General features: G+C 40.7%; 1 protein-coding gene and 2 long non-coding RNA genes across 10 annotated transcripts in view; 1 reads left to right on the top strand and 2 right to left on the bottom strand.

The window, feature by feature from the left end:
• LOC310704933 overlaps nucleotides 1-15,267 on the bottom strand; it is a 66,366-nt gene that overhangs the window by 4,497 nt on the left and 46,602 nt on the right. The window contains exon 4 of one of the 2 annotated variants that reach the window (XR_014525081.1): nucleotides 14,068-14,086. The exons of the other annotated variant lie outside the window; for it this stretch is intronic. This is a non-coding gene — a long non-coding RNA (uncharacterized lncRNA). Of the gene's footprint in view, nucleotides 1-14,067; nucleotides 14,087-15,267 lie in introns of those variants that run through there. 2 annotated transcript variants of the gene reach the window in all.
• The window catches only part of NBEA (neurobeachin), a 356,767-nt gene that overhangs the window by 334,879 nt on the left and 6,621 nt on the right, over nucleotides 1-15,267 (top strand). For all 7 annotated transcript variants that reach the window (XM_083498846.1, XM_083498847.1, XM_083498848.1 and 4 more), the window contains 4 exons: nucleotides 2,270-2,341; nucleotides 4,549-4,704; nucleotides 4,791-4,961; nucleotides 14,915-15,016. In XM_083498846.1, the coding sequence (XP_083354972.1) occupies nucleotides 2,270-2,341; nucleotides 4,549-4,704; nucleotides 4,791-4,961; nucleotides 14,915-15,016 (501 nt within the window). The remainder of the gene's footprint in view (nucleotides 1-2,269; nucleotides 2,342-4,548; nucleotides 4,705-4,790; nucleotides 4,962-14,914; nucleotides 15,017-15,267) is intronic.
• LOC310704951 lies at nucleotides 238-4,531 on the bottom strand. Its single transcript, XR_014525114.1, has 2 exons — nucleotides 3,735-4,531; nucleotides 238-2,156 (listed from the first exon to the last, which is right to left on the bottom strand). It is a non-coding gene; the product is annotated as an uncharacterized lncRNA (long non-coding RNA).

The following is a 15,267-nucleotide window of genomic DNA, read 5'->3' as shown; positions in this document are numbered from 1 at the left end:
GAGTTTGTCTTGAACTTTCCACAAAGAATTCTTTTAGTTGCAAATAGATGTTATTTGGACTATTGCTATACTTCAGTTGTTGTTTTTGTTGTTGTTGTTTCCTTACTACAAAACCTATCTAAGCAACATAGAATTGTAGAGTTGGAAGGAACCCCGAGGGTTATCTATATCTAGTCCACAGTTTAGAGCCAAAAACCTAGCATAAAATCGAAAACAATACATTCAAGTACCGGTAAATTCTTTATTATTATCATTTATTGACTTTTTATTTATTGAATAAAACCACAACAGCAACCCATACACAGACACACCAAAACAGCAGAAACGTCAGCAGCAGAAAACATTTCATCAGTAAACATCAGAACATTTATTGTGATGCGTCAAATGCCTGGGAGAAAAGCTTTTATCTGGCACTGAAAGGATGTTAATGTTGGCACCAAGCAGACCTTACTTGGGAGAGCATTCCACAAGCAGGGAGCTACAACTGAAAATACCTTCCAGTGGTCTCCACCCTCTGAGATTGCACCCAGAGGAGGGCCTCACATAACAACCAAAGGTTCACATTTGGAGAGGCGCATTGAATGAGGCTTGGAAATGTACAGGCAACCAGTGCGGCTGTGCTAAAATCAATGATACATGATCAATTTACCCTGAGCTTGTCGGCAGTATAGCCTGTCTGCACTAGCTGTAACTTCTTCAAAGGCACTCCTGCATAAAGCACATGCAGTAATCCAATCTTAAGGTTACCAGAGCATTGATCACTGCAGCCGGGTTATGCCTGTCCAGACAGGGTTGTGGTTGAGCCCCCAGCCTAGGCTGGTTTAAGACACTCCTCACCACCAAGGCCACCTGTGCCTCAAGGAACAGCAGTTGCTTCAGAAGGACCCCCAAACTACTGACAAGCTTTTTGAGTGATTGTGTGCCCATCTAGAGCAGGCTGCACAGCCCTCTAGCACCATCTCAGTCTTCTGTGGATTAAGCCTGAGTTTGTTGGCTGTTGTCCAGTCCACTATCACAATCAGACAGTTTCAGCACATTCACTGCCTCATCAGAAGTACATATCACCAGCAGCACTGATAGCAATGCACTCCACTGGTCTAAAATTAGATATTTGGATACAGCGTACTTTTCTTCAGGAATGGTCTTGCCACTTTCTCAGGTTGCCTGGAACCACTCCATCTTGTAACAAAACATCATTGTATCCTTGGCCCAACCATCCCCTTCTTGCCTGATTTTCTAAGCCATTTTGTCCAGAACACCACACCACCTTTGCTGTAGGCCAAGGGTGGAGACCCTCAGGCTTGGGAGACCCTCCTTGAGAACACTTCCAGGCTGCCTATTCTCCCACAGGCCAATCCTTCTGAGTACTTTTGCCTGACTAAATGCCTCTTCGAACAGTGATGGTGCTTCTTACCTGCCTAGAACGAGGATGGAGAGATCTGTGGTATGTGAGTGAGGCAACCTCTGACTTTTGCCCAGCTGCAATGTAGTCTAGTAGAAGTCACTTTTGTTTCTGGAGGATTGTCCACTGGGGAATGTGGCCCTTAGGCTGAAAAGGGTTCCCTGCCTCAGCTTTAAGCAGCACTTCCCTGGGAAAGGGAGCCCAGAACACTGTTTTTCAGTAGCCTGGTAGCATATGGCCTCCCTCTTCTCTCAAAGCTTAGGGGGTAATGTTTACAGAGTGGCATCCTACCAATTTGCTATAATAGTCTGCTGTCTCAACTTCAGTTTAGACCAGCACTCCCATACCCTCCAGCATTTTTCCAATGAAAATGGGGACGTCCCATTTCATAATGATAATTTTAATATTTATACCCCACACGTCTTATTGGGTTGCCCCAGACACTCTGGACAGCTTCCAATATATAAATAATAATAATAAAGCATTAAGCATTAAAAAAAAACCTTCCCTATATAGGATTGCCTGCAGATGGCTTGAGGGTCAGATAACTCCATACCTTCCAACATTTATCCAATGAAAATAGGGATGTCCTAAGGAAAAGTGGAATATTCCAGGAACAAGTAAGAAACCAGGAGGCCATAGTGGGCTCAGGACCAGAAGGTAGTGCAAAATGGTGTCCATTTTTCTACTTTGAAATATTTGTGCACCTTCCCTTGATTTCTTGCTGATCAAAGTAGGACAACATCTTTTTAACCTGAAGAGGTAAAAAATAGGAACATGATCACCCTGCAGTGCAGACCCATTAAAGTGAAGTGAAATAACACTTGCACAGTCCTCACTGGCTTTTTTTTCTCCTTTACTATGTAGGCCTCAGGGGAGCCCCAGGATATTCTTTGGATCAAGCTCATCATCTTCCTATCGAAATGGACCCATTGATTGGTATGTCAGAGAATATAAAGTATCTGTTTATTAGAACGTGATGTGTTCAAAACATATTGAATGCGCTTCATAATGAATTAGAAGACTTCAGGGAGGAGGGAAGGACCATATAGCATTTGCCTTGCATGCAGAAGGTCCCTAGTTCAATTCCTCCTTTCTCTAGGAAAAGCTACTGCTTGAAACCCTGCAGATCTGCTGCCAGTCAGAGCAGGCAATTCTATGCTAGATGGACCAGTGGTTTGTCTCAGTATAAGGAAGCGTCCTTTGTTGCTGACAGCAATTACTGTCCACCCCTGGCTTTAAAGAATGAAAAACACTCCCGTATTTAATATCAAAGAAATAACAGCTATCCCTGCTTCTTTGCCTCTAGCAACTGGTGTCAGAAGTGTCTATGCAAGTTCCATATACCTGTCCCTTTAGTGGTCAGTGATAGTCCCATCATCCATGAATCTGTTAAATTCCCTCTTTAAATCTATCAAATGTAGTAGCCATCACTGCATTGTGTGCTCTGCAAATTAATTATGCATTGTGTGAAGAAGGCTGCCCTAAATCTGTGGCCCATCTGTTTTGCTGCATACTGAAATGACATTTTCATTGAGCTGCCATAAGCCCAAGAACTCTTTTCTGGTTGGCATAGCCATTTCAGATCTTAACTATGTGCACTTGAAGTTAGAATTTATTTCTTGTTTGTTTGTTCCAGTATGCGTCAAATCTCATATGTTGGTTATGCACCCTGTTTGAGAAAACAGTACAGTTTGCTGGGATTTTATCATCCTGAATAACTTGGTGTAATCCACAAAGCTGCCTAATTTTGTTGGAAGATGAACAATTTCACATTTGTGAAATTGGCAAAACATTTATAGGATGGGGCACAATAACTGATAATTGAAATTAATAATTGCATCAATTTATGTTAAAGGTGTTACACTACCCTAGTGAATAGATGGTGGTTTTAGATTGGCACAGCAGCGGGTGTTACTTGTTATGCAGATGAAAGTCACTCTGGCCATAAGTAGTGACAATCAAACTACTTTTTATTTGAATTGAAGTGTGCACAATAGCAGTGAGGCAGGAAGCAACTTTTTCATGCTGCATTCTGATTGCTAGTATTTAATCTTATTAAAGCTAAGGCAAGATATGCAACTAATACGAGGGGGGAGGGGCAATGGACCATATAAACAAACCAAATCTAAAATGTAAACTGCTTGAGTTGGTTCCCCCGGTATAGGTATGTAGGTGTAAGAAAACAAAGGCAGGTGTCAGTGAAGAAACCTCTCCAGTCAGCAAGATACAATGTGCAACAGATCAATGAAGCAATCTTTCTCAGTCATCACCCTACTCCCACAGCTTATGAACCAAGTTGCACAGATCTGACCCAACAATAAAGACTTACATGTTTCCTTGGTGTTTTACCTTAGGATAATTCACTAGAGGGATTGATGGGCTGGGGTGGGGAAACTGTATTGCAGTATGAGCTGGAAATGGAAATGGAAAAACATGTTTGCATTCTACAAAGCCTGTTGGATGCCTTCTACATTGGACAAATTAAGGCTTCTTCTCCACATCCCACTTCATCTGGAAATCAGAACCTACCACATTTGGGGTGGAATCACAGAATTGTTTACCCCATAGTGGATACATAAACCAGGTTCTGGTTCTAACCTGAAGGAAAGACAATCATTTTTTCTCTCCCTATGGTCATGCAGTGAGCCAGTCATTATGATGCCCTCAGCTTCCATGTTTACCACTTGGCCAAGGACTACAAATGGACAAACCTTCATATGGTTAGAATTGCCTGCAGAATGCTTTAAATTAGCCACTATAAACTTAGCTGTCATATGATTCCAGCCCTGGAGACAAGAGGTTGGGGTAGCTCAGAGGGGAATTTTCGAAATAAACTAAGGGTGGGTTTTGAGATAAGGAAGCAATTTCCTCTGAGACAGATTGATCAGTAGCCCTAGAAGTCTTTTTGCCTTCCTTGGAGCCTGAGACATGCATCATCAGGAACTATTTGGTCTGAAGGCATGTTAATCTTTTCTAGGTTGTGAGGTTGGTTGTGAGTCTATGGCCATTTTGTCTTCCCAGTTTTATAATGTATCTTTCTACTTCTATTAGTTTCAGATTTCTAAAAGCTTGGGATAACCATGTTACCATTAAGTCCATCTTCCTAAAATTAAATGGTGAAATTGCTTTTTCTTTTTTGGCAGCTAACAATTCTGGTGTGAACAAACGACAAATCACAGATCTTGTGGATCAAAGCATTCAGATCAATGCTCATTGTTTTGTGGTCACAGCCGATAATCGCTACATTCTTATCTGTGGTTTTTGGGATAAGAGCTTTCGAGTTTATTCCACAGAAACAGGTAGGCCTTGCATTACAGTTATTTGCATTTCTATTTGTAATGCTCTAAAACAAAAACATCAGTAACACAGCATTTCTTTGTTGCAGGCAAGCTAACTCAGATTGTGTTTGGCCACTGGGATGTAGTCACTTGCCTTGCAAGATCAGAATCTTATATCGGCGGAGACTGCTACATAGTCTCTGGCTCTCGTGATGCTACATTACTGCTGTGGTACTGGAGTGGCCGACATCATATCATTGGTGACAATCCAAATAGCAGTAAGTTCATAAATTTCTGTAGTTTATGTATGCATGTATGTAGTGTTTGCCTTAATCATCAATTTTTACATTTAGAATAACAGTAAAACTTTGTACGCATTCTGTAAGCACTGTTTTATAGTAATCATAAATTGTGGGCTACATGTTTGCTAAAAAGTTAAAAATCAAATAGGAAAAATAATATGCATAATACCAGGTAGCTTGCCACTTTGGGAAGAACAGAGCAAGCAGTTATAGAGCCTAAATGATATTTTAAGTAGCCTTTTCAAATTGTCCCCAAGTATAAGTCATATAGCTTTGTATTTTGCTGAATTTCTTATAACCTTTTAATATATATATATATATATATATATATATATATATATATATATATATATATATATAAATTATATGTAAAATTAAATATTTGAGTCATCCACTTGACTTTACAGGCAAAATCCAACAATGAATGTTACTTATTTGCAGAGGTTTGTTGAAAATACATGGACTGTTGTGGCTTTGTTCTATTCCCCACCCCCTCAGTGTTTACTACCTCAGCCATCATGATCTCTCCAGCAGTGCCAAATTAAACCCTGTGGAGGCCCCTAGGCAGTCAAAATCTTGGGGTCCCCCTCATGCGCACACTCGAGTGGGATCACATTGATTGTAATTTTATTTCAAGATCAAATCAATATATTTTAACCTTTGTCACAGGGCCCCTAAAAGATTTGCAGCCCATAGGCTGGTGCTACTCTTTGTATTTGGTAATCCAGCACTTCTCTCTAGAGCTGGTGCTCTCCAGATATTGTTGGACTACACCTCCCATGATCCCTGATCATTGGCCATGCTGGCTGTAGCGGATGGGAATTGTAGTCCAAAACATCTGGCCACAAGTGCAGGAACAATATATATGGCGCTCCTCATCTGCCATGCCACAGGACCAGCAAGGTGATTTGTTGATATTTCATGAAGATTGTAGTGCTACCCAACTAATTCCATCATGCTTCCTTGATACTGTCATTGTTGACCTAAGACTGTAAATTCACTGGATTTCCCCACTTATTTTACTAGTGGCTGTATCCACCACTTGTGATGGCAGTATGGTCAACCCCAGATCTTATATTTAAACTGGGCAACACAGTGTTAAGTCAACAGAGCAGTTATATTAAGAAATATTTCTTTGTAACATTTACAGTTCCTGTACATTTACTGCCAGGAGATTAGGGCTTATCTTGTAAGAAAAATGAAAGTGAGATGTACAGTGTAGGTTAAATCCAATTAGTTAACATCTTTAAAATGAATCTCTAGGAAGATGCAGATGATATTTTCAGAAAAGGATTAGTTTCTCAAAAGCTGTCATCTGGAGACACAGATAAGATATTTTATATCACAGAGCATAAGGAGGTAAGGAATTCAAAAGAAAAATGTCAGGTTACAGTAATTATGTGGGCTAGGTGCTTGACTTTCTAATGATCCTTTAAGCTGAAAGACAGTTAATTATCAATTTCAGCTTCAGTGCATCCAATTACTAAAAGGAACTTCAGTTGTTTCAGAAAATCATATAAAGGAGGGTCTCTCCTTTCCTTATTTTGGTAAATCAGCACTTGTAAACCTGTATTTTGAAATTTTACATACATGTGCATGTATACATGACACATGCTTCACCTCCATATTTTGGTTATGATCATTTCTAAAAGAGAAACTAAATTAGTGGCATATACATTGTTAAGATGCCCCATTGCTAGTTCTACTGCAATTCATGGGACTGTGGAGGCAATCCTATGCACAATACTTACCTGGGACTGGGACAAGCCCCACTGAACCCTTCCAAAGAGACATATATGGAACTGCACCGTGAGGGGTATTAGCATGTGCCAGTTAATGTGCACAACGACCCAGCGGCTTCATGGCTGGCAGCTTCTCCTCTTGGCACCACCACCGGCAGAAGGCTGTTTCAAACCTTTGGAGGGCCACAGCAGAAGGAGGAGGGGAAGGAGCAGCCCACTGGAGTTGTGTTGCGATCAGCTCCATGCTTCACCTCCACAGTTTGTGGACATTGTGGGGCTGGCTCCTACGCAAAAATATGGTGGGGAGGGCTTGGCTCCCTGGAGCTGGCACCCCTGAAAGCTTCTTACATTTGAAAATTTCAAGCAGAAAAGAGTTTACATTTTTTAAAGTAACAAATTTGATTCTCTGGACTGTGTAGCACATGGAGGGAGTTGGGCCTCCGTGGAAACTGCAAGCTATTTAGGCAACTAGGAATCTGTATTGGCTTTTGCCACAATAGGACTGGCAAATCTGTTACAGCATTGAACTACTGTAATATGCTGCTCTGTATAGATTCTCAGCACCTCCCATGCCCCAGTCCCATTCATTTTTGCCCTTGTGTGCAGACTGCAGTTTGAGGTTTCATGATAGGAGGGTACAGTATTTGGAGTAGGGTCCACTGCCTGTAAGGGACCCGGGTGGCGCTGTGGGTTAAACCACAGAGCCTAGGACTTGCCAATCAGAAGGTCGGCGGTTCGAATCCCTGTGACCGGGTGAGCTCCTGTTGCTCGGTCCCTGCTCCTGCCAACCTAGCAGTTCAAAAGCACGTCAAAGTGCAAGTAGATAAATAGGTACTGCTCCGGCGGGAAGGTAAACGGCGTTTCCGTGCGCTGCTCTGGTTCACCAGAAGTGGATTAGCCATGTTGGCCACATGACCCAGAAGCTGTACGCCGGCTCCCTCGGCCAGTAAAGTGAGCTGAGCGCCGCAACCCCAGAGTTGGTCATGACTGGACCTAATGGTCAGAGGTCCCTGTACCTTTACCACTGCCTGTAAAAGTTGGGGCATGTGAAGTGCTGATATCCTGGATCACTGTGCCAGATACTATTTTGGATCAGGCTATGCAAAGTAATAGTTAGAGAAAACAGGTGTTTATTATACCATTTACTAAACTGTTCCACCTAAACCATTTCCATAACTTGGTGAATCTAATTCTGACTATGAATTTGCATCGTTTCATTTGCATCTCTAGCCTGCACTAAATAGATGACTTGCTATATCATACAGACACACAAACATTTAAAAACAAAAAACAAAGGTTGAGGGGAAAATCTGAATCTTTGAGCAAATACCCAAATAGCTGAAATTGCAACAACGAAAGTGAAGGACAGATGTTTTCTTCTGAAACCGACACAAATTCAGAAACTAATTTGGAAGTGATAAAAATTAATTTGCACACTTTAATTGGAACCTTCTCCTTGCATGAAAAGAAGGAGAATGGAGCCAGCAGCTTGTGCTAAGAGCTGATTGAATTTTTTGTCATGTAGGTATGCTGGACTTGGCCGCTTATCCTCTTGAGCCTATCTGTGCAATATATTGCGTTCAGCCTTTGACTGGTTTCTTTAAAAGGATCAATGCTATTCCTGTTGTGTCCCCAGAGTCTGAAACTTCATTGATCTTGGGACTTGACATTTCTCATTACATACCAGATAGTCACCAGAGGTGTTAGTTAACGTTGCTTTCCCTGGCCGTGTTTGCATTGAGCACTATGAGCGTGTTGTGTCAACCAGCCCAAAGCTCAGTTTGTGGACCAATTATAGGAAATATCCCTTAAAGACACTGAAGTGCATTTTGTATCACTTGACACATTTTACATATGCTTAAAGGGAAAGTTCAGTACTTCAATAAATGACTGTAGTAAACAGCCCCGTGCATTGGAAATACTAAATGTGTCTATAAAGAATTCCAGGGAGAGAGCAACATTGATTTTTTTGAATAACACTTTTCAAGGTATTTTAAGTCACTTGTAAGTAAATATTTCAAATCTAAAAGACTCTCTAAATAAATTGGAAGGAGAGAGGATCATTAGACTTAAAACATCCCCTGTATTTGTACATTTTATTTCTTCTGACTTTATGTTATTTGAGAGGTGGCTAGTACAGCAGGCTTTGTTTGCACACTCAGATCTATTGTTTGCAGTGTAGTTTCTTCAAAATCACATTGAAACTGTGTTAGGACAACTGAGGGGTAAAATGACTTTTGATTGCTTAATAAAAAAGGTCACACAGACTCACATATCTGTGTTTGCAGTCAGACTTGCATACATGCTTGTGCCCCTTGCATTTCACCATTTCCTCCCACAAAAATATAGCCATGTGAATTTTGTATGCCTTATTTCCTGTCTATTGAGGGACAGATGCAACCCCAGGTTTGGTGCAACCTTTCAGCTGCTTATCAAGAGCAGGAACACAGAAATGAACTCCCCAGGGCCTAACGGAGCTTCCTATCAGAGCCCAAGAAATAGTCATAGGGCAGGTGTGAACCCACTTCAGGCCATGGCTTGTAACAAGGCACAAGATGGCATTCCCAGCGTTCATTGTTGGATTTCTTGTCAGAATAGCTTCTCTTCCAGCCCATCACTCACAATGAAAATAGGAAAGAGATTCCTAGAGGAGAGGTGGTGGCAGCAGCAGCAGATCCTGCTGTGACCTCCCTCTCCTCCCAAAAAACAGCACAGGGAATTGGAATGGGTCTTCCCATTCTGCATGTGTGGGAAGCAGTGGAGCAGAAGAAACATGGGGAATGGAGGGAGCCAGGAACACACACCTGTTTGCTATATGCTGCATTTTTAAAGTGTTTTCATGTGTCCGAGCCTTCACTTTCCTGGACTAGAATAGGAATAGCAATGTCAGGCCTGCTGGTTAGCTAGGCTGCTTACCCACAGGTAGGTTGTTGTAGAGAAAAGTAAGGAACAGTGCTTCTTCCCTGGGATTTGATCCTCGGGATCTTTTGTTGCTGCTACCTGGTCTATAGGTGATTGTAGAAATGCTTAGTTTTCAGTGCTCTTGGTTTCCTTCAGATAAGAAAACTGTTCTGCCAAGGATGAGATGCTTTGATGGCTCCTGCTTTTTAAAACAACTGTTCCCATTGTACTTTTGGCAGTGTGCTTCTGTGCTTTCTAAAACTGGGGTGTGGCAGGAGAGAGAGAGGTTTCCATTGCACCTGAAATATTAGGTTGCAAGGAAACGAGCACATCTCAGAATAAAAAAAAGATTAATAATATTTATCTGTTTAGAATTGGAAGACATTCGGTCTTTCATAGAAATCAAATCACATATTATGTCCATTGTGGAGAACAAAAGCAAGTGTCTTATTTTAAACTACATTGAGGGAACTATTTCGGTAGCTTGGTCTCGTATATTTTATCATTTTGCCCTGAAGTGATTCTACTGCAGATACAGAGGTGCCACGTTGGGGAAATTACTGTGAGTTCAAAGTGATGCTGTTTCAATTCACAGTGGTCAAGTTTCACCTGCAGCTCCCCTGGTGCCACAGCCTTTAACCTCTCGCTGCATCTATCAGTGGTGATGTGCTGGTGACAGAATATTTTACTGGATTGTGAATGATTGCTAAGGTCCATGACATTCTGCCTTTTGCAGTGAAATGTAATGTGGGGTGAGATTTCCTCCCCCACACAGTGGCTTTGTTGGAAGAATATATCTCTGATTAAAACTGTATTTTCTTTCATTTGTCCCTAAAGGGTGAAATGATACTCACTGTTATTGCAAAGCTATGATTGATTCTAAAGGCTTTGGAAAGCATAGTATAGCTAGGATTTCTTTAAAAATTTGTTTTCAAGGACCATATTGGTCCTCGTGGGCTCTTGCCTTGGCAAATGAAGTGGATCACAGTACAGATTCAATTTAATTATAGATAACCTGCAGCTTCAGTGAGAACTGTGTGTTTGGTATTCCAGAATCATGCATAATAGAGATAATAGGCTGGTTTGCCTTTCTTTGCTTTCCTTTCAACTGTCAAAAAAACTCTCAAGGTTTTTCAAGGGCCAACTCAAGTAATTCACATTTGAGAATAGCAATTTCAAAATAAGAATATTGTAGAATAAGTTCAAGCCCTCTGCCAGCTGTAGTTTAGCATCTTTCTGAAATATGCAATTGAGCCGAGACTCTTTGTCTCCTGATGTGTTTCCTATATGACTCTTTGTGCTGAACAAGTTGCCCATCTCTAATCAAATGCTTCACGTAGCATATGCACAAATGCCACTAGACTTTTAAAAATTGCAGTCATTCATTGTAGTCGTTCCCTGTAACGGGCTGTTGTGTCAGGAAAGGTGAAAGGATGCAAACATCTTTCAGAGGATTGCATCATTCCTCTACATAATTTCTATTTTTCACCTCCATCTCCCTTATGCTAGCAATACAGAGTCAACAAAACATGCAGTAAACCACAGAAACGGCCCCTTCCTATCAAAACCTTGCACATCCTGCCCAGAGACACAGAACAGATGTATTGCAGAGTCTTTCCTAGCTTCCTTCTCATTTTCACTGTCACGCACACACACAATCCTTTCAGACAACGCTGGTGCCAGTCCGGAATACTGTTTCACAACAGCGAAACTGCTCTCACTTTTCCTTATCGTCTCCCTGTACACCCCAAATTCTGTAATAACCTTGTTCTTCCCTGGCTCTTTTCTACGCGCATATGGGTCTTTGTTCTCCATGGCAAATATATATCTGTTTATTTTGAAACGGAGGTTTGGACTGAGTTTAATTTATTGCAAGTGGTGGATAATCTGAGACATACAACAAAACCTGTTTCTAAACAACTCTTTTTTGCTTGAAAAGTGATACATTAAGACTTAAGAAATTCCAAATGTATGCTTCCCCTTGCAAACTTAATCCTGTTGTGCAAGCGATGTCAGCTATGGGTGCATTTATTACACATGTGGAGAAATCTTAGGATTTTGGTTTTTTTCAACCTGGGGGGTGGTATTGAACTAAGTTTTACTCAGAGTAGACCTATTTTTATTAATGGCTGTAACTTAGCCATGTTCATTAATTTTAATGGGTTTATTCTGAGTAAAACTTAGCTGAATACCACCCAGAATGTTTCCCAAAGTGCACATAGGAACACATTGAACGTGGCCATTTTCAGAATTACGCTTATAATTAATGTATGACTGGAAAGCTGTCAGGGGGCAGTGTGGGAGCGGCATAGTATCAGTAATCATGTTTTTAGATATGATTCCCTTACACTCTCTCCTATGTCTTTAGTGTACAGTACTTCAAAAATCATAATTTATTTCTGCACATCAATTAATGTACATTTAAATCAACTCTAAAGCATGGATCAAACAGCAAACAAGATACCACATGACATTGTGCATGTGCAATTAACATGGACAGTTTTTGTTGAAACAAAATAAAAAAAATCCTTCCAGTAGCACCTTAGAGACCAACTAAGTTTGTTATTGGTATGAGCTTTTGTGTGCTAAGGTGCTACTGGAAGGATTTTTTTTATTTTGTTTCAACTACGGCAGACCAACATGGCTACCTACCTGTAACTAGAACAGTTGTTATTGTTGTGTAAGTAACAGCTGTGGGGATGCCTAAACAACCTTAGGATTATGAAGAGGTGGGCAGAGAAGGTTTAACTCTTTCTCTCCTGCATGGTTTTACAAAAAAAAGGGCTTCTCTGAAGTTCCTATTTACATTTCAAGAGAAGGCTCTTTTGATCTCAGTGGAAGCTTCCACTGAAATGCAAATAGCAGCTTCAAAAATGGGAGACTTGTCAAGGGGGGGGGAGAGAGAGAGAGGTAGTTTCTCCCTTCTATCCCCATGGCCCTGGGCTGTTCAAGCTTCCTTGAGTCTGCTATTTACATAACCAAATAGAGCATGCTAATTGCAATCATGACCCAAATAGCATATTCAAAATGTACAAAGCTGAGGTTCTCCGGTATCAAGAGAAATGGGAGGACAGCGGGAGACCTGATCAAACTGTAGCATGTGGATGTGGTAGGTTCACAGAAGAGCTGACCTTTCAACTGAGTGCATAACTTTAATGTTATACTGCTAATGCAGGTGGAGTACTAACATGAGGAGTCCCTCCCAAGTCACCTATTGACCTAATGTCAAAACTGACCCATTTTGAAAGGATCCTGCCCTTTGGCTATTCTAATTCACTTCATTGAAGCAAGATTGTCCATATTCCAAAGCCTTGAAAGATCAGTCCACACCCTATGGGACCTTTGAACAAGAGGCTAGACTGAGCCAAGAAACCCACACATGACAAAGTTTAATAGAAAGCAGGAAAACCCAACACAGTTATTCCAGTTTGGGAACATTTGACAGAGCCTGACCCACATCTTGGCCAAAAGCTTTCATGGTTTTCATAGTAATTTAACCCTTCATAATATTACTGCCAACGTATTCCTGTAGACATTAAGTAAGAAAGAATGTGAAACACACACACAAAATGTGAACAGAATTTCCTTTCTATTTTCATTACTGAACTCTGAATATTCTGGCTTATGTTTTATTGTTATTTATAAAACTGGTTTTATTTTGCAAATTGCCTTGTTTTCACAGTGAAAGGCAGTCTATAAGTGATTAAATAGCACTAAATAAGCACCAGCCAAGGTGCTGTGAAACCAAGGTAGGCACCATCCATAATTACGCAGCCTGGCTAGACAGCACATGGGACACAAGTGGTCACACCAATATATTGAGCAAAATAACAGGTGTGCCCTGTTGCAAGTGATCTTAGATTTGCACCCCCATCCTCTGGAAAATTGCAGTTGCTTGGAGTGGCAAAGTCTTGCAGACTAATCCTGCCTGCATCATAAATATTAGTGTGTTGACTGTGCCACTAAAATAATTCTTTTCAATCTATTCTTTTTCTTTTTGGTGCAAATTATAGTACCTAGCATTTTATTGTGATTTTTTTTTTATTTAAAAAAGGTGTTTCCCTAAAAGCTCTGGTCCTAGTGTCATATGAATGTACATTGCAATCCAATATTTATTTTAAAAGCTTATTTTCAAACCATGCTTACATTTCTAAATCTCATGGCTGGACTTTAAAATATTAGAACACACCACATGTCTTATACGTGCTTATACTTAGTTAGTTAGTTAGTTAGTTAGTTTTTTGCTTCATGAAGAAGCATAATATAAGAACAAAAGAAATATAGTTACTAACCAGTATCAAAATTCAAAACCTCTCTTCCAGCTTCTAAGAATATAGCAGCTGGCCACTGCTGGCCATTACCCAAGGAACTCTCTCATTGTTTCCTCACTGCAAGTGAGTTCTCATGGAGAAGACCATAACAACTCACCTTGGCAGGGGTCGTAATGTCTAATCCAATCTTAGGAAGGAAAGCAAGAAGGAAATGTTAGTCTTGCCCAGAGATGTAGGAGAAATTCAGTTCAGTTTGCACTTGAAGGTGAATCTACCACTTCCTGAAACAATACAGAAACTGAAACACAGCTATACTTCAAATTTCACATTTCTCTGAATTTTGCGATTCAGTTCTCCAGCCAAGGAATGTCTATGAAAATGCATGTAAAGTGTGCATTAAAAAGCATAGATTGGGGGAATGTAGATTAAGAAATTGCTTTGCAAAAGTGTGTGTGTTAGGCAAAATTATATACAAAGGTGCATAAAATGGCTCAGTTGGCAGAACACAAGATTCATAATCTCACGGTCATAGGTTCTAGCTCCATGCAGGGCAAAGGATTCCTGGACTAGATAACCCTTGTGATCCCTTCCAACTCTACAATTCTATGATTGTGTGAGTCTATGAAATTCTATGAAAAATTGTTTTGCAAACTGATGTGGAAATGTGAGGAACTGAACTCAGGACTGGGAAAAGAAACTGAAATGGACAGATCTGGCCATCTCTAGTTTTGCCCCAAAGTTCTTAATATTCTTGACTATACAGAAGGTTAATACCAGAGAGATCCTTCCCCCCAGAAGGTATTACAAAGCCTACTGTTTTTATGTTGCTTCTGAGAGTATAGAAACGAACATTATGAACTCTTAGCTCAAGCCCAACAAAGAGTGAGCCAATCGGTGGAGAAGCAGGGGTTCAACGAAAGATAAAAAGTTACAAAGCCAGTTTGAATCTGATTTGTTGCTGATGAATTATATTTTACGTGAGATGTCTTACCTTTTTGTGTGTGATCCGTTTTAGGTGATTATCCTGCTCCCAGAGCCGTTCTGACTGGTCACGACCACGAAGTCGTCTGCGTATCGGTGTGTGCCGAACTGGGACTTGTCATAAGTGGTGCTAAAGGTCAGTTGTCAATTTTAGTCTTACAAATTTGAAACTTCCTTCCTCATCAGTAAGATTTGCCTCAGGATAAGTATAATTTCATCCTCCTCTCATTATCCTACATGCTATATATTTTAATTTCTGTATCCTCTGCAGAGCTTCATCTGCCACCAGCCTGCCTGCTTGTAAACTTTCACCACTGCCCTCAGCTGCCATGGGCTGCTATGAGCCCATGCAGGTTTGCAAGCATCCTAGCTGCTGAATTGAAAATT

This window comes from Podarcis liolepis (genome assembly GCF_965112155.1).
Source record: "Podarcis liolepis genome assembly, chromosome: 4".
Lineage (NCBI taxonomy): Eukaryota > Metazoa > Chordata > Lepidosauria > Squamata > Lacertidae > Podarcis > Podarcis liolepis.
Note: the sequence above shows the minus strand (reverse complement) of the source record. Positions and strands in the feature narration are given on the sequence as shown.